Source organism: Brachionichthys hirsutus, chromosome 11 (assembly GCF_040956055.1).
Source record: "Brachionichthys hirsutus isolate HB-005 chromosome 11, CSIRO-AGI_Bhir_v1, whole genome shotgun sequence".
Classification (NCBI taxonomy): Eukaryota; Metazoa; Chordata; class Actinopteri; order Lophiiformes; family Brachionichthyidae; genus Brachionichthys; species Brachionichthys hirsutus.
This window is the reverse complement of record NC_090907.1, coordinates 10,815,061-10,838,250: the sequence shown is the minus strand read 5'-3', so window position 1 is coordinate 10,838,250 and position 23,190 is coordinate 10,815,061. Positions and strand designations below refer to the sequence as shown.

The 23,190-nt window shown below is 46.9% G+C and overlaps 1 protein-coding gene across 1 annotated transcript in view; it reads right to left on the bottom strand.

Annotated features, from left to right (window-relative positions):
- bcas3 (BCAS3 microtubule associated cell migration factor) overlaps positions 1 to 23,190 on the bottom strand; it is a 238,466-nt gene that overhangs the window by 141,185 nt on the left and 74,091 nt on the right. The window contains exons 18-23 of the mRNA XM_068745321.1: positions 18,212 to 18,336; positions 17,895 to 18,060; positions 17,717 to 17,814; positions 10,923 to 11,023; positions 8,030 to 8,226; positions 7,714 to 7,811 (exon numbers count right to left, since the gene is read on the bottom strand). Coding sequence (XP_068601422.1) covers positions 7,714 to 7,811; positions 8,030 to 8,226; positions 10,923 to 11,023; positions 17,717 to 17,814; positions 17,895 to 18,060; positions 18,212 to 18,336 — 785 coding nt within the window. The remainder of the gene's footprint in view (positions 1 to 7,713; positions 7,812 to 8,029; positions 8,227 to 10,922; positions 11,024 to 17,716; positions 17,815 to 17,894; positions 18,061 to 18,211; positions 18,337 to 23,190) is intronic.

Below are 23,190 nucleotides of genomic sequence, written 5' to 3'. Positions count from 1 at the left end.
CAAAGAACATCCTCCTGGAATATTATCCACCTAGACACACACACACACACTCACCAAACACCTGTTGTCACCTGGGGGGGGGGGGGGGGGGGGGGCTGGTCTTAAGCTGACCAGCATCAACACACAATGGCTGCTTCTGTGGCTCAGCGGGAGCAGGTGAGGAGATAGTATCTGTCTAAATGTGGGCTCACACACACCCACACTCACACACACACCCACACACACACACACACACCTGCCGAGGAAATGAGCCTACAGCAGGCCTCCACCTGGTCAGCCCTGAGGTGACACTGAAAAAACAAAAGGAAAGAAAGAGAGAAGGAAATAAAGAAAGAAGGAAGGAAGGAAAGAAAGAAAGAAAGAAAGAAAGAAAGAAAGAAAGAAAGAAAGACAGAAAGAGAGAAAGAAAGAGAGAAAGAAAGAGGGAAAGAAAGAGGGAAAGAAAGAGACAAGTCTAACAAAGATGCCAAACATGAGTTTTTGTTTTCCCGCTGAAGCAGCTGATATTAAATATTTCTGTACTAATACCTTTAAATGACATATTTTCCTGGCTAAAGATAACAATGCCAGTTTGTAATGTCCCTCTGAAACGCACCGGTGGAATCTGGACGTCTGACCTTTGGTGCACCACAGCGAAGTACTTCATTCACCAACACGACCGAATTCAACCTCTGTGACGAGGAAGTCCTAAAAACTACAAGTCATCCTTCTCTCAAACTGAAAGTATCAATACTATAGAGTCACTCAGAGAGCACAGACCTCCTCCAAGCAGCTCGTTCCCCTCCTAACTGGATCTACACCGTCCACATGGTGATCTGGATCAGCACCAAAAGGTTCTCGATTCTTCTTGGTATCTTTATACACCAACCATGAAAAGTAAACGTGAATCAGAGTTGATTTTTGTAACAGAGTTTTGAATCCATAAATAGGTTTTCAATTTAACATTCTTTCTGACTCCATTCTGGATCCAATTCGGATGAAATTCGGTGGTGAGATAGAGACCGCCATCCTACACGACTGTGTCAAATTCCATAAACATCGGTCAATAATCAACCGAGATATTGAGGAACACATTTTGAAGCTCCATTGACTGCAATGTTACCAAAAATATCAAACTAATCCAGAATCCAGGATCTCTTCTGGATCATCACCAAAACGTAATCATCTGTTCCTGGTAACATTCCTATTCTTGATGAAAATTTCATCAGGATCCGTCTGTAACATTTTGAGTTATCTTGCTAACAGACGGACGACCGATCCAACGCCGGCGGCGATTACAAGGTTTTTCCTGTTAGCTGTGTTAGCCTGGCAGCCAGTGATCAGCTGGTACTGGAGCACCAGCTAGCATGTTTAATCGTAGATAGAGCTTGCCGGCGCTCAAACGGTAAAGACAAATACGAGTGAAACTGTTACACGGGACGCGCTACAGGAGTCTGCAAGCTAGGAAGCACACAAAGACAAAGCGACTGCTCCGCGTTCCGTACGAATAATCTCAGTGTCAGAAAACAATTTAGAGCTTTTTTTCCACTAAAACCCTGTAAGAAGAGAACACTCAGGGAATCAGTGTGTGTGTGTGTGTGTGTGTGTGTGTGATGTAGAAATAGCCTGAACATCTGTGACATGAGTCAGATGCTGAGGGAGTCAGATGCATATGCTGTTAAGTGCATCCTCCTCTTCCATTCTCTATTCATTTTTTACCACACTTTCCAGCAGGCTCAGCCGCACGCCGTAATTATCTGTGTGTGTGTGTGTGTGTGTGTGTGTGTGTGATTCCATCAGTCGTGATGCGATGCATTAGGCAATTCTGATGCTTAGGTGTAAAAAATCCTATTAGAGCGAGCGGGACGGGAGATCGATACCTTACGGGATCTAGAACGACGCTGTGTGTGCGTGTGCGAGTGTGTGCGCGCGCGAGTGAGTGTGTCAACACCTCTCAGAGGTGGATTAGTGCGCGACAGCATGGAGACAGTGTCAGAGAGGGTTAGTGTCAGTGAGGGGAGGAGTGGAAAGTGTTGAGGGAGTGGATTGAAAAGCAAGAAGAGAGAAGGAGAGCTGGAAAGAGAGAAGGATGGGTGTATGTGGAGAGATGGACAGAGCGGGATGATGGAACTGCTTGAGCATCCGACTCTGCAGACCGGTGAGTGTGTCTGAGCATCAAGGTGTGTGAGGTAGGTCGGCGGACGGATGCTCAGCCACTTCCTTTTCACATCTTAGAAGTAGCAGCGGGAGCGCGGCAGACGGAGGGATGGACGACCTTGGCAGGGCGCCCGTCCCAGATTCAGGTCATGGAACGACAGGGTGGCATCAACAGCAGCCCCCCCGTCCCCCCCCCCCCCGTCCTGCCACACGAGGACTAACCGCTGCTCTGGGTGTGTGTGTGTGTGTGTGAGAGAGAGAGTTCTCACACTGGAGATGAGCATTAAACATCAACACGATCCTCTGTCTCAGCAGCTGGTACACACACACACACACACACACACACACACACACACACTCCAGTGGGTCAGCAGTAGGGTGAACACGTGACAGATGCTCGACACATTGGTGTCCGTTCAGTCACTATAAAGAGCAGCTGCTCAGTCTTCACTGCCCTCTGGCATAGCACTCACACACACACACACACACACACACACACACACAGACACACGCACACACAAACACGCACGCACGTGGATGCAGAAGCTCATGCACTTGCTGTATAATGCTAATGCTGGAGGGCATTCGGTCTCTGACAGATTATAAGTGTGCAACACAAAAAAAACCCACATGGACAAAGACTGAGATATAGTGAGGGAGGGAGAGAGAGGGAGAGAGAGAGAAAAATAGAGAGAGAGAGAAAAAGAGAGAGAGAGAGAAAGAGAAAGAGGGAGAGAAAGGGAAAGAGAGAGAGACAAGAACAGCACAAAAAAACTCGATCGGGCCTCACCCATATCAATCCGTGTCCCTCCCTGATGTCAGTCACGCACACACTCACCATAAATCCCGTCAAATGGATAAACCATTCCAGGCCTGTAGGCCCTCAAAAGCCTCTCTCTCACACACACACACACACACACACACACACACAGCACTTCCTACAGTCTTCAAAGTGAACCAATGATAAATCTTGAAGACAGAGAGGACATAGGAGGACAGACAGAAGATGGAAAAAGGAGATGAGAAGGAAACATGCGAAGGTTTATTGTTACGGAGTCGGAGTCGATCCGACTCGATGATTGATCAGGTCACAGCAGTTGCTGGAGCCAATCACAGCTTGCTGTGGGCGAGAGGCAGGGTACAGCCCAAATGTGTCGCCAGCCCATTGCGGGGCCCTCACAGAGACAGACAACGACGCTAACCACTACGCCACCGTACCGCACCTAACATGATGATGATGATCGTTCAGTAATCAGTAAATATGACAGGCATCTTCATGCATTTACGGTCCGTCAAAGATAAATCATTCCAGGGAAAGTCTTTCACACACAAAAAGGAACGTCTATTCAAAAATTCATCTGAGAGATATTCCAGGAATTCCAGGCCCAGCAGAGGAACACGATTTAAATGTGCCACTTGTCTTTAGGTTGCTCCCCCCACCCCCCCGACTCCTTCTCCTCCAGATATCAGATCAGTGGCTCCCTTTGTCCGACCGCTGGTGATGACAAAAACCAAAAGGAGCGGCGCTGACCATAGAGATCTGTTGTTATGTCCTGTCGCCAACTGACGGGTCACCAAACACACCCTGAGGCAATGGGCAGGATGGGGGGGGACAGAGTGGCACCAAGGTGACAAAGGTGCCTATTGATGAAAATAAAATCAGGAGAGGAGGAATGGTGGGGTGGGGGGTCACGGGAAATGAGGGTATTCGTCTTTAAGGAAGCTATCGGATGACCCGGCATCTTTCGGGCCCGCTCCATCTCTGTTGTCAGTGCAGCCACTATAGCCCCAAAACACAAGGGCCCTTTATGAGGCTGGGGGGGTAATTGTGGGGTGTAGGTTACTGGGGTATGTGTGTATTAAGAAAAAGAAAGAGACAGAATACCGCAGCACAGGTGCCTCGTCTTTTAAATGGCTGCTCAAGGATGAAGGGCGGAGGGGGTGTGTCCTCGTCTCTGAGGCAGTCGTCCACAGGCCTCCCTTTCATCGGGCCCCCCTGCAGCCTGCGGGAGAACAGCGAGGTCGGGGGGGAAGCCCCTTCTCGCCTCAGGGTGGCAAAGAGGTGGTGGCTCACTGGCACAAGGGGGGGGGGGGGGGGGGGCTGTGTTGGTGATGCTGGGAGGGGCCTTCCGACTGGCTTTATGAATCCTTCTGTGTCGGCCTCACAACAACAACAACAACAACAACAAAACAAACTGTGTTCACGTTCCCTCTCCACACGAGGTGGAGAAATGGAGCGCAGATGCTGGGAATGAAGGGTGGAGTCCCATCTCCCTAGAGGAGCCCCCCCCCCCTCTGAGATACAGACAGGTAAGGGTTAAATGATGAGGTCTGACTGAACTCATTAAAGACTTCAGACGTCATCATCCAGAAATTACAAGGTCAAAAACGTGGGAAGAACGTTGGTTCATTCAGCAGAGGTTACTTCTTACTTTGATTTTAATGAGAACACACCCCCCCCCCGTATCTGGAGTCAGTGGGGGTGAATGAGCTGTGACAATGCTGGGGGGGGGGGGGGGGGGAGTGGCTAATGGCTGGTAGCTGCTGACGCTGCCTTTATGAAGCAGTGTTACATCGGATGATGCTAATGGACTGATACACAACCTCAGAGTGCACACACACGTACGTACAGGCATCATCACAAACCGACACACACACCTACACACACACACACACACACACACACACACACACACACACCAGCGCCAGCGTCTTCAGAGCGCTGCGATAAAGCGGCTCCACGCCGTCCTGCCGGCGCTGCGCCGCCGCCAGCTAACACACCATCACTGATTCCCCGCCACAGATAAATCACACAAAACAGTTTGACGGATGCAGGAACACACACACACACACACATTCAGGAACACACGCACACACATGCAAACTGTTGATGCGACAGTGAAAACAACAAAATGGCTGATGTGGAGACGAGGGGGGGGGGGGTCGTTGTTATTTCCTGTTTTGATGCAGGGTGGCTTTCTTTGCAAAGTCAAAACACAACTACAGCAGTGCAGAGGAGTGGGAGGTTTATCAGCGCACGCACGCACGCACGCACGCACGCACACACACACACACACACACACACACACACACGCACACGCGCAGATAGGTCAGATTAAACAGTCTTTCTTTCTTTCGCGTGGTGCTATCTCTCCTTCAGGTCTCGCTCCTTTTCTTGATACGTCCTCCAAGGCCGCTAAATGTGACTGTGTAGTCTAGCTGGGATGAAGTCGCCTCTATGCACGCACGCACGCACGCACACACGCACACGCACACACGCACACAGACAGGCCCCGGGAACAGATCGACGGTATTGATAACTCCAACACATTGATCCTGTAATCTGCTGCTAGAGGAGAGGGAGCCAGTTGTGTTGCTGTTGGGCTCCACTGTGTCGCCCCCCCCCACACAGTCTAATATGCTGAGTCAGGAAGCCATGACTCGAAGCTGTACAGCAAACTGTGTGTTAGTGTGTGTGTGCGCGTGTGTGTCCCATGCAGATGGCGTCCCATCACCTCGGGGAAAGTAGAGATAAGCAGAGTGTATGGGCTGAGATAAGATGGGAGCAGACGCTGGGGAGACTGACGACTAGAAGTGAGTCACTGTGGGGGGGGGGGGGGGGGGGCTGGCTCATGGCCTCAGTGGGCCTCTGAAGGAAACCCTGTTGTTCAGAGAGATGGACGTACGCACACACACACACACACACACAGATGAGGGACGGGGCGATGGGAAAATATCAGTAATGATTGGAAGTCCAAACGAGTTCGAGATGAAACATAAAATGTGCTAAACATGAACGAGCAGCTTCCACTATGTTCAACCAAACGTTATTCTAGATCAAATCCACTTCCAGCTTAAGCTGCCCTGCTGAGAAGCGTGCACGGCGAGTCGCGCCGGACACACCTGGGGTGAAATCATTTCAGACTTGGCTCCAAACATTGTCCTTCACAGCCATTTTGCCAGCTTCTGCCACACACAAAGGGTTAGACAAAAGCGATGTGAGGGTGATAAGAGGCGGCGCCACGGCAGGACGAGACATTAAGCCCTGCCTACGTGTGCGCACACACACACACACACACACACACACACACACCGATAAGCATCACCTCCATCCTTCGGCCTGACGCTGTCCTCTTTTCGTTCTGAGCTCTGAACCAATGGGTGAAGACAAACAGAAGACGCCCGGCGGAGTCCAGAGTTGGAGGTGGAGCAGGAGGAAGGCAGCACGCGTCGGTCAGGAGGCGGGGGGGGGGGGTACAAACAGGTGACGACTGCATCTCGTGCCGGTCTCAGCCGAGCCCACAATGCCAGTCCATGTTCCAGTGTGTGTGTGTGTGTGTGTGCCACCTGCTCAGGACCTGCAGCTGGAATCAGCCAGCTCACTCCGGTCCGAGCACCTCGTCTCCTGGGACGGCTGGAGTTCAGATGTAGTTTTCTGTTTATTTGTGTACGGTAGCACCTGCTGTGTTCAGCGCTCCAAAGCGTAACACACAATGTCAGCACGTATCTGTGTAGTGAGTCAGTGACACCTCATCGCAGGCAATAGTGAGCGCTACGACGTGATCATCGCACAGGTATGTCTCTTTGGCTGCTTTCTATACAAGGGCGTCGTGATAATCTGCACACACACCCTGAACACCGTCCCGGTAGGTGATCAACTCATCAATCGATCAAAAGGAAAATCAGAGCTCCAGACTCAATTTGTAATCAATCATTCGCAACCTGCTGAAAGTAGCAGAGAGGAAGCTTTAGATACGTCAAACACGCCGTTTGTCATGAAATCTCAAAGAACTGCTGACCCCCCCTGAGTGAAACAACGGGGGAGGGGGGGTCGGTCAGATCACGCTGCAGAACGCAACAGGATGTCGCGTAGGGCAATAAATAATAACACTCACAATAAAGGTTCACAAGCACGGGCATGTCGTCTCTCACTAGAGCCACGGGACATCATCACGCTCTCCGTGTGTGACTGGATTAGCAGCGTATCGTAACCAGGATATAATCAGACATGCAGAGGAACGTCCAAATCAATCCTTGTCCAACGGCTGACAGGCTTCAGAAGCCTATTCAAACTACCATAGTAGATCCAAACTACCATAGTAGATACAACACCAGAATCAGAGCACAGAGCAATAAGGAACAACTGCTGACTAGACAGTTTAAATGACGAATTAAAAACAACGTGGACGGGATGATAGCAGAGACAGACAGAAACAAATGTTCTTAAGTATTAAACTTGTGTTCCTTCCAGAGTACTTACAGCAGCAGAGTATTATGAACAGTATATGACATTTACAGATTCTTCATTCCTGATGCAAACTTTAAGTGGGAACAACCTCATCAGTTGCTCACTGGTTCAATCATGGAGCGTCACTGCTCTGAGATAAACCATAAAGAGTGCAGTATCACTAGATATCAAGACGACTAATAATCATTGATCTATCTGCAGCATTCCGAGAATGGGACTGCTGGGATGGATGAGAACAGTAGACAGTAGAGAAAGAGTGTCTGCAATAAATAGATGGAATGAGATGAATGAGGTGCGTCGAGATACAATGAAGAAATAGAACGTCCTACCTGATCCTGCATCAATGATGTTGGACTGCCCTCTCCGATCTGGCAGGAGGCGCGATGATCCAGGCATGCTAACAGGCTCCGAACGCACCGGCTGGATCCTGAACATGTAGAGGATAAGTCCATTAACAAACACGTGCAGACATCAGACTTAAAGGGCCTCGACGTGCAGGTCGGACCAAATCTGATCCAGATCCCCAGCGTGGCTTCAGTGATGAAGGGTAAAGTCTTCTGCACTGGAGGCATAATTGTGTATAACTCTATAATTATGATGAGGTCATGATCGTTAGAATATTGTGTCTCTTCAAAGTACCGGTACCTGAGGCTGTGTAAGTCCAGGTCGTCAGTGTCGAAGTCCAAAAGGGGCTGCTGGACATCAGTGGGGCCCTGGGACTGAAGGACTGAGGATGAGGAGGAGATGACTGTGGTCTGGCCTGAAGGGTGAATGGTCTTAAACTGAAACTGGGGGCCCATCCACAGGCGCCGGTGGGGCCCTGTGTGAGTCACAATCTCCACCTGACAACATGACGATGCAAGAAGAGAAAACCGACCATTATCAGGCTTTATTGGGACAGGACCTCGTGACAGGTTCAATGCGACCATTTGCATGCAGCACTCATGTGGTGTAAGAAGCAAAGGTAGCCACTTGGTGCTAATCGATATGTTGAAGTGGAACAAAATTATGCATCTGCACGTATAACAAATAAATATAATATATGGACACGTATTGTATAAATGAACCCAGCCGGTCCAGACAGATGTCCGTCCACTATGAGTCTTAGGTTCTGGTCAAGGTTTCTGCCCGTTAAAGGCAGTTTGTCCTTGCTTCCATCGTCAAAGTGCTTGCTCTCGTGGGACAAGTTGGGTTCTGTCTTTCTCTGCGACACCTGTAAAGTGCCTTGAAATAACTTTCTGTTATGATCTGGTGATATAGAAATAAAAAATGAATTGAATTGTCTGATATTTTCGATCCTGACTGCTCCGCCGAACATGTAGGCGACTTATGCTACTGTGCCTTATGCATAAATGGCACAGACAGCAGAACTGGTCAAGGTCTTGCGTGTTGGGAGAGCTGGCTGCGTGATGAGAGAAGCCTTCCCTGGGGCACCGGCAGCAGCCTGGCTGAGGTGAGGCCTACTGGGAGGAGAAGATGCTGCTGGCCTGGCAGGTGGTCCATGGGCGCCTGAGATGAGTGGCACTAATGCTGGCTGAAAGTAGGAAAGGAGTGGGCGACTCATGAGCTTCAGACTATTACTGCCTCCCCCCGTTCCCCATTGCCTCTCTGCCTTGAATTTACAGAGTAGCCAATCTCCTTCGTCTTGTACTCCCACTGGCTGCTGCTCTCCCACACTAACCTGGCTGTTCCACTCCCTGCAGCACTTAGCACACCTCTCGGTGCCTCTCCGCTCACATTTCATTAGCTTTACTTGCTTTGCTTTCGGCTCTCGCCCCAGCCCAGCTCTCAGCTCACGCTCCTCTCCGCCAGGTGCCAACGTCTCCGACCAGACTGAGCGCTTCACTCGCTTAATTCTTCCTGTGTTTCTACACACATATGTGAATATACACATGGAGATATACTGTCGGTGGTCTGTCACAGCTGGACAAATTAGGCCACAGAAGGACTGGGGGGATTGTCACTTTAAGTGTGTGTGTGTGTGTGTGTGTGTGAGTGTGCGTGCGCCCTTTGCCAGTTAACAGCATCAATGTCATGCCCAGTCACTGAACTGAACAGCTGCCATTGTGCTCTCTTTGCGGCGGGAGGGAAAGTCCAGATGTTCCGGTCCAGAGTTTAGCCCAACCACCTCCCCTGACGGAGCCAATGATGTATTTGCTCCGGTTTGACCTCACCCTGTCCACACTGAGTACTAAGCAAGGGTAGCCATAACAACGCACTTTCCGTTTGATGGCCAGGGTGTAAAAACTGTCTGCTTAATTAGCGTTAACATCTTTTTCAACCAGCCAAAAACTGTGAAAAACAAATCTCCAACCGTAGCTCTACCATGCTCCTGTTTTTGCTACCTGAGCAATTAAAACCAGAAATGTGACCCTGCTTGGCCCATCACGGTATTTTTCTTGAAATGCCCTAGATTATTTTACGTTTTGGAGGGACTTGGAATACTATTTGACTTTGTTCAGGTCAAACTTCTGAATTCATTGTTAATGTTCTACAGGAGCTGCGTTTAAATCGTTGTAGAAGCCTGCTAAGGCATGAATAACTTTAGCATAACATCTCCAACCACTGACATATGCAAATCCGCCACAGTTCTGACAGGAAAGCACCTAAATTCCAGGCAAGTGCAATGGATAGTTTTGCTCCTGGCAAACTATCATGACAGATATGAACCTGTTCCTTTGCAAGCTAAGTGGGATGCATTTTAACCAATCAATTATGCATGCAGTGGAATTATTGATGGTGAAAATGTAGTGGGTTACCTGCCGACAACAGAGATGAGTGCACCGAGGGTTTACCAAGCCGAAGAGCAGGGTGTGTGTCCTCGATCTTTCTAACGTGCTTCTACCAAGTACTGTGAGCATTCATGCACAATTTAGGATGCTGCTTTTGATCAGGGAAAATGCTATTTGACTAAAAAATGCCAGGGAATTATTTGCCAAAACTCAATCAAGCTGTGAAAAGAGACCAAACAATATAAAATACAGCTCAAATGCCGCTGAGCTGAAGGAGGCGCCGGAACAGCTGGTCTACGAGGCAGCCATGCTTGATTTTTGTTCAAGAAAACCGGCTGATTGGTGCAGACACTCAACAGCAAACAATTATATTCAGAACAAAGGACAGCAAAATAGTTTTATCAGTTGTGGGTTACTAAATGTGTCCATAGAATGACTTTAATTACCAGCTTTATTACTCTAGATAGAAAAGTATACAAGCAAACCTTTGCCTGGTGTTGAGCTTCTTGCTTTAAACTTATAATTGTTCCTTATGGCGGTTTTCAATTGCCAGGTGTTTCATGAAATTTATGTTCGTGGAAAACAAGGTTTCTATATGTTGACCTGTATTGCCCTTGAACATAATTTAGTGGGCAACCTTAAACCTTCAGTCCCTGCTTCATTGGATTTATTTTCATGTGTTTAAAATGCACCGGTAATGATTAAGCAAACATTCTGCATGAATACCAGTTAAGTAATCTCTAACGCAATCACACCCTCCAGCATTTCCCTCAGGAATCCTGTGTTTTTCAGAGTAAAGGTCTGACCTGAGAGAGCCACTCCTCATCCTCTTGGCCGCTGTGGTCAGACGCCAGGCTGTCCGTCGACTCATGACGTGTGATTGGTCCTGGACTTCCCGGCGGCATTGCTGAGAAAGACGATGATTATGTGACAGTTGATATACTGAAGCTCAATCTGCCACCAGCATTCAAGACTGACTGCAGCGCTAAAATGTAAGACTATAAAATATGACCGTGAAATCAACATCTCAAAGTGATTGACCACTGCTACTACTGTTCTTCTTGTCTCGTCAGGGGTCACCACAGCAAATTAACTTCCTCCAAATTAACGTCCTCCCCAACACCAGCCACTCTCATGTCCTCCCTCACTACGTCCATGTGTCTTCTCCTGGGTCAACTCTCCTTTCACAGAGCATACCTGATACTTTCCTCCACCCGTTCCAGCCTGCCTGCACACGATTCTGATCTTCCCGGTACTTCTTCATTGCTAGCCTCAATGCTAACATTGCGTCTGTGGTACTAAATGTACTGTGTATAAATGTTGCATTTAAAGTAAGGCAGCAAATGCCTGTTAATCATCTGAGGGCCCAGTTTGGACCAGGTTGGTGAATAAACCTCAAAAATCCCATGATTTGTTGTCTTCTATGGTGCGTGCCAGGGTGTGTGAAAAAGCAAGCGTCGAGTAAAGTGTTAAGAGACAGAAAGACAGAATGATGCAAAGAGTGAGACTCAAACAGATGGGGCTCTTGCAGGCTTGAATAAGCAGGCCCTTTGCATGAGGCCTCATGTGTAGAATCCCTTCTCTCTGTCTACCGCCTCAACGATGGGCTTTGTTTAACACGGGAGCGGCTAATAAACTTGTCAAGTCCATATCTGTAGCCCACAAGGTGTTCCTGTCTTCATCCACACACACTCCCCAGGTGTTCATACACGATGGGAGCAGTTTGGTGTTTGACGCCTCTGAAGTGAACCCCACTTCTGCTTCACACGTCCTGACGGAGGACGAGGTCGGCCTCGTTCCAACCCCTGCTGCTTGAAGGAGAAGCGAGCGCCTCCTAAAGAAACCTGACGTCCTTCTAAGACTGTGCAGTTTTCATTTATATCGGAGACATTATATCAAGAGAAATATGTACAGATGGACTTTGAACTATAATGCGTAAAACATTTGATTACAGGGACATAGTATTGTACTTGTTTAAAATAGGTTAGCTAAAAAAAAAAAAAGGATTTTTAATATAATTGAAGTAGCCCATGAAATGAAATGTATTTGTAGTTCTGACTAAAACAAACTAAAGGATGAACAGAATCTGTATCTGTACAGGTGCACCAGACCCAGCCCCTCCCACGCAAAACAAACAAACAAACTACACTTATACAAACTGCAAAGGTAATAGGAAGTCCTTTTGTTGTCCACATAGACATAGGACATCACTGATAACTGATGGCTTAAATTAGAATTTGAAAACAGCTCCATTCTTCAGTTTGCATTGCTCGAATGCAACGTTCCGGTGCAGTGAACATCACATACATGGCTCCATTCATCTCAATTGGCTTACAGTGCAGACAGAAACACTTCAAACCTGTTCAAATTAAAACCAAAACTATGAGGAGGGATGCAGCTTGATAGAAGAAGGCTGAGACGGCTTCTCGTGTTCTATTTAATTAGGAAAGGGACGAACAAAGGCTGCGTTGTGTTACTTATTAAACAAAATCACAACTCCCCTATTTCCTACCACTGCCTTCACTCACATTCCCCTCCAAACCGACCCACCCCGCCACCCGCTATCCTTGCTCTCTGACCCTTGGGGCCAATAGCTGTTCCCTAATTAATTATTGATGTTCTGATGCAGTCGTTAGACCGGCTGGATCAGGTTTCCAGTTTGTGTGTGGGTGTTTTTCAATGGCCAGTCACAGCCAGGCACCGGTGTGGGGAGCTGGTGGTCATCCCATGGGTCAAGCAAAAAACAATCCTCCCTGTGTGTGTGTGTGTGTGTCAGGAGCCAGACTGACCAAGGCTGTTACAGTCATATCTACCCATCTCCGTGTCAGACGAACCAGCCACTCGACCTTCTGCTTTTACAATACTCATTACTGGCTCTGAGGAGGCAGAGCATCAATGCAATTCTGTTTGCACCTCTACCTAGGGATTTGTTTTTGACTGTGTTTGTTGGTTGTTTGTTTGCAGAATACAGTGGTCCCTTGCTATAACGCGGTTCATCTTTCGCGTCCTCGCTGTTTCGTGGATTTTTTAAATGCAATTTTGCATGTTTTTTTTTACAGTGCTTAAACGCGCATCGTGTTCTGCTGCAGCACAGCCACGTCAAATCAGGAGAGAATGGACCTTTCAACAGTAAAGATGAACAGTTAACACAACTTATTATTGATACACACACAACAGAACAGGCTGAATAAATATAACAGCTACGTGCCTTTAGATATTTGGGGCTAATTTCATGTTTTAACGCTGTCCGCTAACTTGCCAAACATCTGTCCTCTCACACAAACTTCGTGACGGAAGAAAATGACGCGTCGGGTTGAGGGTTTTGACTGGAAGCTCACGTGTCCAATAGCATTCAAGAAAGGGACCAGAAACCTTCCCAGCCATTATGAGATAGCCAATTAGAGGGCGCAGGGGTTGAGTCCTTCTGGCTTTAACGTGTACAATATAACGTTATAACGAGAGTATCGATTCTTCGGCCGTGAGTATCGATCCATTAAGCCCTGTTCCAATCCCCCCCCCCCCCACCCCCCCCCACCGTGTCCCGCACTTTGCAGGAAGAGCAATTAGGTCTGCCAGCCGCTCGAGTCGCTGTAGAGCATTTCTAGCAAGTTACCCAGAGCTGACGTCTTCCTCTTCCGGTCAGAGTAGAGCGATTCGGGAGAATGGCGGCGAGTATAAATCCAGCGCCTGCACGCTTAATAGCAGATGAGTGGGAGCATTTCATGCACTTATGTCTACACCATTCACACCATGGTATTTCTATCTAACACACTGTAGTCTATCCAGTCCATGTGGGCAGCAGCCTTCTGTAAATGACTGCTTACTGTTACCAGACAGCGATCAAACAGGATTGTGCATGGTGATGTAATAATTATCTGCACTTCATTAGCTTAAAGTTACTAAAAGTGTCTCGTCTGTGGCAGAATTCTTGAACTCGTGCACAGATTCATTTTTCCAGGAAATTCCCTGCAGTGTGATTTATGCAAAAAACTATTCCTCAGAAGACTTGTGACTCGTTTCCTAGAGCTATAACTGATAAGAAATGATTCCTTGCTAACTCCTAATAACGACCTTGTTAAAAAAAAATAGGACGCCTGATGTTTGGTGTGTTTTGGGTCTTGGCCAGGTGATTACGGGGTTGAACATCCATATGCACCACGGAAGAACAGAGCCGTCTGTGTCACAGTCTTTATTGACTGTGGGGAAAGTGGTGTTTGGCCGTGCTAAAGGTTGGTAGCCGGTGGCCTGTTAGCCGGAGCAGTGAAGCAGGGAGTCAGAACAAGAACAAAGGCTGCCCGGCTATTGATATAGTCTGACCTCCCAGGGCCTTGGGCCAGGGGCCGGACTGGCTGATCTCCAGGGATAGATAAGGAGCAAACAATCTGATAGCTCTGAAGAGCTGGGTATATGGTGGATGGAGGGACAGGCGCTTTGTCTGGGCTGCCCACCTCATTTCTTATATCTGTATATATTTGTTACATTTCATTCCTCTTATTTTTGCTCTCTCTCCTTTAACCTGCCACGCTCGATTGCCAGACATTTATATCACTTGCTAGCTTTCCTTGTGGCTGATCCACCTGCCTCTCTCCTCTCACTTTTCCTCGCTTGAGCAGTGCTCTGGCAGATCGGTGCTGGCATATTGACAGACCGGGAAAGCTTGGTCATTATATATCATTCAAGACGTATTTGACTGACAGTTGCTTCATTCAGCCAGCGCTACACTTACCCCATCCTTTCTCTGCCTCTCTTTGATTACTGACCCAGTCATGGCGCCATGGTTTCTCTTTACCAAACGCCTGATGTTCCAAAGCCTTCACTATGGCCCCTCTCAGAGCAATTAGATCTATTGACAAGGCAACTGTGGCTAGCCTGTCATGGGCCTCAGAGTCCCAAGAGAGCCGCCAAGCCAGCCAGTCAGTCAGTCTTTACAATTAGCACATTATATGACAGGTAGGGAGAGCAGGGCCGAGGCCAAAAAGCAATGCCTCTGTTGCTGCCATCGTCCCTGGGCTCAAAGGGCCAGCCAGAAATCCAGGCGGTAAATTATTCCCCAGTTTGTTTGCTTCAGAGCAACTTTGCGGCGGGAGGGAAGAGGTGTTGGAAAGCAAACTGCCAACCACTAGATAAATATCTCCCAACCCCCCGAAAAAAAATCATACGTGGAAAAACCTGACTGTGAATGTAGCTAATGAAGGTGTGAAAACCTCACATTCATCAACGTATAGACAGAGTTATGAGCGGGATTAGAGGAGTCACCTTGCTACAACACCTCTGGCCAAAAACAAAAGGCTCCATTCACACGACTCCCTGATAGTCCAATGGGTCCGGTGGGAGAGGCAGACAGGAATGCTGCAGATAGATGATTCCCCAAACACGAAGAGCTGCGCTTGAGACGGCTTTTATCGTGCCAGATCATAGCACTGCATCTTCTCTGTTTGTGAGTGTACTGTACAATATGTGTCTCTTTCTTCCTTATCTTTCAAAGACAGTGCTGCATGCTGCCGTCCTCTGAGAGGCTGAGTGCTGCAAGTAGCTGCTCCAGATGGACAGGTGGAGATAGTGACCATGAAGTGGCGCCACTGCTGCCTTTTATCATCCCGTCCTGCAGGCTCCGGTCTGGTCTGACCCTGGCCCTTCCTCTCCCCTTCCTACTCCTTTCCCTGCATACTGCATTTTTAATCAGCCTAGGTCATCCAATATAGAGCAACGAGACCGGAGACCATCGCCTGTCAATCAAACCCTGCCACCTCCTTGGCGTGCACCGTCTACCCAGAGGCAGAGTTTGTTTGGCAATTAGCTAAAGAGGATATTAATATGGATTTCTAGGTCTCTTCTTTTTACTCTTTCAGTACTTCTGTTCCTCTTCTAATAGAAGCAACTTCCTCGTCTTGTTTCCTTTCTCAACCTCTTCTGATGGTTGTATCCACAATGTAAATTAGACCGAGATAGCACAATTTGTTCTGCAAGTAAGAACAGTGTGTCTCTTTCAGTTTCCTCTGCAGCAGCGTGATCTTTATGCACTACAAGAGGCAGCAAGACGAGGGGCGTATGGCTGTGCAGCAATTCCTCCTAAGGTCAAATTGACTCTTTCTCCTGGATCACTTCTCTGCTGCATTGCCAAGCCCCGGAGGAAACGATATACAAGAGAGGGCTGGCAAGGGACGCATGCTGAGAAACGGGATGCTGAGAGTCTGTGTTTGGGTACAAAGTACAGAAATGGAAGGTGGCACTCCAAGAGCAGCTCGGTCGGTGTTGGTGTGTAGGACGCAGACCTGGAGGGAAAATGGCAAGAGCTCAAGAAGTGGGTGGAGATCTAAATAATTAATACTATTGCATCTTGGCATGATATGGGTTCACACTTGGTTGGTTTCGAGAATAGAGCTACAGCGATATAGTCTGGCTATTGTTAATTGGATGTAAATGTTAACACAATGAATTCCTCTTGTTATGCAGCCGGTTGCAATGACCATGACGACGGCGGGGATGGTGGAAAAAAAGCTGACGCCCATGCCCGTCACCCCGGCATGTCCTCATTGCTCTGACACTAGGAAAGACCATTAGCACTAATTTGGGAAAATATCCTACCAGTAAGACCTGGAGCACAGCAGAAGTGCACAGCGACGGTGGAGCGATCAGCCACCACTTGCCCCGGAGCAGCCACAAGACATAATTACAGATTTCGTGTGTTTATAATTATGGAATGAGCCCAAAACGCCCGCCTATTCCAGGGGGCGGATTGATTCCGTGTGTGGCCATCCGTGTGCACTTGCAAATGCACGAAGGTTGGCCTTTCAGAGGGAAACCAAAAGTGCTCACTGCTCTGTACTTGTTATTGAATTAGAGAGACTTTGGAGTGTCAGCTCATTCTGAGGCCGGCATCTTAGCGCATCATGCTAGCACGTCCTAAAGCAGGCGTGTAGCGTGTTGACGAAGGACAGATGAACCTATCAGAGGGACTAAGAGTACTTCTCACAGGGCTCAGAGGACATGGTTGAAATGGACAACGAGCCACAGAAGTCTTTGAGAATGGAAATCTTGCAGCTGCTGACTGCATCTCTGCTCAGCATGTGGCACCAACAAGAGGAAGATGACTGGCTTTTAACAGAGCCTACAGGGAAAAGCAGCCCGGAAAATGCATGTAGGACACACAGACAACATGCACGATCTGTTTAGCTACCAACAATACAGAAATCAATGTTTTAGGTCTACTACAAATCCAAATATCTTTGCAAATACAACTAAATGTAAATGTTTTTTTATAATTATTGAAACAAGAGGGATAGAGAAAGTAACTCGACTGTTTAGCACATTTAAGGATAAAAGTCAAAGAAAAAAAGTCAAATCTGTTACAGTAATGGCAGCAAATAAGCACAAAGATCACGATAAGTCAATGGACTTATCATTGCAGATTCTAAATGTTTCTCTGATCTGAGAACACTGTAGATCTGAGGCGCTGTAGAGTTAGCACCAACTTCCTGCCTGAAACATCTTAACTATCCTGCACTGGCTTTGGAACTGGCACAGGAGAGTGCATGGCATGCAAATGCCACATATTTCTTTCTTCATCAGGATCCCAGTGAGCTGGAACCTCAACACTTACCGGCCAGAAGACACTGGTAGTACTGCACCAGGTCGGATGCACACACCAACGGGTGGCTGGAGTTGAACGGGGGCTGCAGCTCATTCCACTGTGGAGTTCTGTTCCAAAAGACAAATCATCCATGAGCCTGATCATCCGAGTCCATTTGTCCAGGACAGAGTGGTCAGAACTGGGTTACCTGCACAGGTTCCAGCAGGCCCTCGGACCGGTGCTGAGCTCCAGAGGTGTGTCATCGCCTATCTTTTGAACGGTGGTAACCAGTCGAGGCTCAAGGACATGCTCCACCAGGTTACCGTAGCAACTGATAATGTACAGCGAATCAATAACCGACTGTCTGGACTGATCTGTGAGGAAGAAATGAAGGAAAAAAGCACAAAGTGGCTGATTGAAGGAAAAAGACAGGGATGAAATTTAGTTAAATTGTGTCAACAAATTACATCCAAAAGGGCTTTTACCATTAGGGAGACATGTTTGGACCAACGGCCATACTCTAACCTTTTTCTCGTTTAATGTTGGGGTTGGAGATGAACCAGGAGCGAGACGAAGCGAAGAGGACGGCCACACAGAACTCTCCTCCGCTGGATTTACTCGGGGAGATCTGAGGAGGCGGCTTCGCTTTGCTGCAGGAGGGAAATGAATATATTTAGACAAAGTCAAAGTTGCTGCAATTTCTGGAAATGGAATAACTTGAAGCAAAAATCTTTACACAAAATAAACAACCATCAAAATAAAGCTTTGCATGCAAAGGAGCTGAGGAAGGGGGGGATTCAATAAAACAAGTGGACCGACAGAGCTGTGAATGAGGCACTTTATTTCGTTCTCACTCAAATGTAAATTTATTATTGGATAAAAAAAAAGTCCAAAACGCAAAAACACAGATCTTACGTAATACTGGCTGATACCCTGCAAACAATGTACTCATCACTCGAGGTGACCTCCACCTGAAAGAGAAGTCATAAGAGAAGACGATAGTCGCAAGACGCGAGGCACTGGCGACGCATCCGGGGTGTACCCCGCCTCTCGCCCATAACAAGCTGGGATAGGCTCCAGGATGGATCTGAGCTTACATAAGTCTCTTTATCATTGATGCGATTCTTCTAATGTCAATTTAACCATATAATTTTAACCTTTATCATTAAATCTAAATCTGCTATTCAGAGTTTTCCTAATGTACAGTTAGCAGGTGACATCAGTATTTATCCAAACATTAAATTAATGTAACGTTAATATATTTTATATACAGTCGCAATATATTTAAAGGTAAACGATGTAACCAAGCAGGCTGGTTCTCCTGTCTGTGGATATCTGCACAGATCTACCCAGACAAAAGAGAACAGATCTCCTAAAGAGCATGAGAGGAATCTGCAAGTGTGTAGAAAAAAAAGAACGACTGTTCACTTGGTTGTTGTTTATTTTTGAATTTATATTTATATTATAATAACGATGCATTTGTTAGAATTAAAAAAAAGGCAAATGACAAAAGATGTCCATCCTAGCTGTTTATATCTTGGTTTGCTGAAATTGCAGATCACTTGATCTCCTCCATTGACACGGAGGTTACTCCATATTGCAGGAAGCAACAGCACAACCAGTCACATGACCAACAACTTTTGTTACACACAGGAATGAGCACCTAATGACAACAACATCCGAGCAGTCCTCCCTGACTGACTGAGTTCATCGCAGCCAGGGAGAGATCTCATTGGTAGTTATTGGATTATTCAGACTGTCAGGACCGTTTAAGAGGAAGCGGACGCAGAAGGGTTCTCAGCTGTATCAGGGTTCCCCATATGGTAACCATCAGAGAACAGGAGCCCGGTCTGCTATTATTGTCCAGTCCGATAACCAACCTGGACAGTAAAACACGGCCACAGCAGATCAGGCTGGAGTTGGACTAAGGGTTGAAGACTGGTGCGAGTGTCACACACTCCCAGTGGGCTGCTTAGCCTCGACCTTTGGAAACCGCACTAGAGCGGAGGCAGCATGACGACTTCAGCCTACACTCAGTTCACTCAGGGAAGGTTCAAAGAAAGATTGTGAAGATATGTTATTTTTAGGGGTGACTATGCTTTTCAGGAGCAGCAGCTGCGAAAAAAAAAAAAAAAAATCTATCCTCAGGTCATGATGAGTTTCTGGTGGAGAACTAAGTTAGCATTAGCAGAAGAATCCTTATAAAGAGTTCCAAAAATTCTGCAGAAGAAAAAAAACAGGGATGATTGCACTGATGCGACGTGTCGGGATCAGGTCTGTAAAGACACGCCGAGCCAAAGGGTCGTTTTCAAGCAGGCAGGAAAATTTGGCACAAAAGGCAATAATTTTTGTTGCTAATTTATTTAGAAGACTGAGGGGTTTAATTCAAAACTTCAAATAATGCAAAGGTAGAAACGCCTCCTGTAAATTAGTTTGTTGGAGATAAAGATAATAAATATCAAAATGGGTTAAACTATTGCTGTCTACAGTTATAGTAAGTCTTGCCATGATAAATTAAGACTAGATTAAATTTAATCTGTGTCTATAGGCCACTTGAAAAACACAACTCAAGGCACAAGAAACCACAGGAAAACCATGGCTGCGCCGGTTTGTATGACAGGTGTTGAACCCGGAGGTAGAAACTGCTAACTTCCTTTCTTGGGAATGCCAATGATGAATAGCCCTTCCTGTTTAAGATGGAAGTCTGCTGGAGTTGGTTGTCACTACACAAAAATCTGCACCTCACTCAAAGGTTGGCCTGAAAGCTGAGTGCAACTGGTCGATGTAAAGCTGCTAGACAAAGACTATGTGTCCTGTAATGCCACTGTTTTACAGTACTCTGGCCAGAAATACCTGCTGGAGGCTTAAGTCTCTTTCTGTTGCCTCCCATTAGACTGTCAGCACCTCATTAATTACGGTACTCACTGGATGCAGGGAGATGTTGATATCTTTGTTTGGCCAACACCATGTCCGTAGCTTGCCTTTATTAGTGCTGAGTCAAGCGGGAGAGGATTGAATAACCAAATATCGAGTCTAAGCCTCATCTGAAGAAGAACGATGAAGGACTAGATAAAGTCACACTCAGGATATTGCTTTAGCTAACTCCATGGTGCCCTTGTCTTCTCCTCCAAGCTGTTTCTCCAGCCAAATTGTCCTATTCCTATTTTTAAAGTAAGCATTTTTACAACTCAGCCTCAACAATCCGAGACTGCTGCAGAGCTACTAAAAGGCAAACCCAATGAGGGAACAGATGAAAATATAAAAAGAGCAGAAAACATGTGAGTGAGATATGTATAGCCCTGAACTTCCAAGAACCCCACAATTCAAGAGAAAAAAGTTGAAGGCATAAGAAAAGGTAGGGGAAATGAGGAATCTGTCAGTAACAAGACACCATATTACTTCTGTTCATTGTTAAAAAAAGGACAGAAGTTCAAGTTCTTCTTTGATGAGGTGTTTAATTACTAAAAAACACAGGTGCTCCGTCTCCACCATTGCTGGAAAATATGTTAGACCCTCAAAGGCGCTGTGGTTCAATGGCTTCAGTAACCCAGGAAACACAAATCCTATTTCGGTGAAAGCTCTGACGTTGGTTTTCAAGGGTGAAAGCCCGAGGCTGACGATTATACCACGCAGCAGCTTGTAGTGGCGCTGAACGATATTGTGACCTCCGTAGAGTCGTCATGTTGTCTTTGGGTGTAAGAGAAAACAGGACTGAAGTAGAAGCATTGTTTAAATCTTAAAGGGGAATGACATGTCAGCAGAAAGGGACTTTAAGATGCACAGTAGAGATATATGAATAGTACATCTTGCTTACTCATAAGCAATAACACACACCCATGCTAGCTAGCTGAAATAGCGGCTCCCCGTTGTGGTCGCACAGCTGATGAGCTGAGCTCGGGCTCCTTTGAAGGGGCCTCAGTGAGAATCGTGTCTGCCAACAGGACCAACGATCGCAGCTTGGCTCTGGCCTCCTCTGGATACAGTGACCACTAAAGTTTATTCATCTGGGTTTTAAATCACCCCTTTCTCCTTGATCTCACTTGAAGAGTCTTAAAAGTGTTGCGGTTTCTGTCCTTACGAGAGACAGGCCCGGCTCCAGCAGGCAGACGAGGAGCTAACGCTGCTCTCCGGTTGGGTAGCAAACCGTTTCCGGAGCGGCCTGGTTGCTACGGTGACTGATACCAAGTAAAGAAAAAAAGCAACGACTCTCCTACAAATCCTTTAAAATGATTCTAGTCAAAGAGGATTATTCGTGGAACGTCACTAAAACACTCGGCTAGTTTTCCTTTCGTGTGATTAACCTTTAGTACAAATGTGTAACCCTTTTTGTAAAACTTTAATTCACTGAAGACTCACATGTCATTTCCACTTTTAATTTAGCAAATGAGGACTCTTGACTCAGCTAATAGCTTTTCCTCAAGGGCATAATTCAATCTGTAACATCAACCATCAAAGTCCCCTCGCATTAGTATGTCCGGGGCTAACATGAGGCGCCTCCGAGGGGGGGGGGGATGGAAGTCCAGTGGCAGCTTTCATTTATTTTCAGGCCCTAGCAGTAAACAAATATGATAGCTAGCAGTCCAGTGACAAAGAGCTGCACGGCTGTCGATTCTGAGCCATGCGGTTAATTCAAATGAGAAAAGGAGCTGGTATTAAGACGGCGTCCAGAGTGAGGGCGCGGCAGTCAAATGGAGGACACATCCTTCAACGTCACATTTATTATTGTACAACAGCCCTCAGAAGAGAGGCAGGCTTGCATTCAGCACTAATGCTAACCACTGGGGACGAGAGAACGCCATCACATGTTCAAGGAGGAAGCAGGACTTTCATTTTACACAGCCCTAAAAGTTATGAAGTGGTCTTTGGAGTCCATAAATTGGTGTTGGATCAGAACTTGCTAAAATGCTTGAAATATATATTTGGGATGAAAACTGTAAACCAAGAAAGTACAATGCAGACAATGGCATTCCGGAACAGGAAATAAAAGATAACTCTGTGATATCTGTCCTTTAACTCTGGAAATCGTGAGCAAATGGCCCGCCATTGGCTCGCGTCTAAAGGCCCTCGCTATTAGAGAAACAATAAAGGTATAACTAGCTCCAATTTGAGCAGAAGGCAGCCGCTCTGAGGATCACGATTGCGATGCTAATGATGTGTACCTTTGAAAAGTATATAGTCTGAAATCACTAAGGGCTAAGATTAAGCCTTCGCTTAAAAAGTATGAGTGACTGCCCACAACAAAAGATGAAACCCAAGACTCGGGGAAGGCACCACATGCTATTCATTTTCTAAAGTGAAAGGAGTCAACAGGGAGGAGCCGGCGAGCACGGAGCCGGGAAAGGAAAAGTTCACTTCCCTGAGCCACTCAATCGTCTCGCCATAAGTGACTCTGTCATAATGGGGCTTCTTTTAAAAGGATGTAAGCGTCTGATTTCATGAGACTGCGTTGACATGAGACTTCAGTCCCATGTGATGAAAAGTTACCGGACTGGGAAATGTTGTGA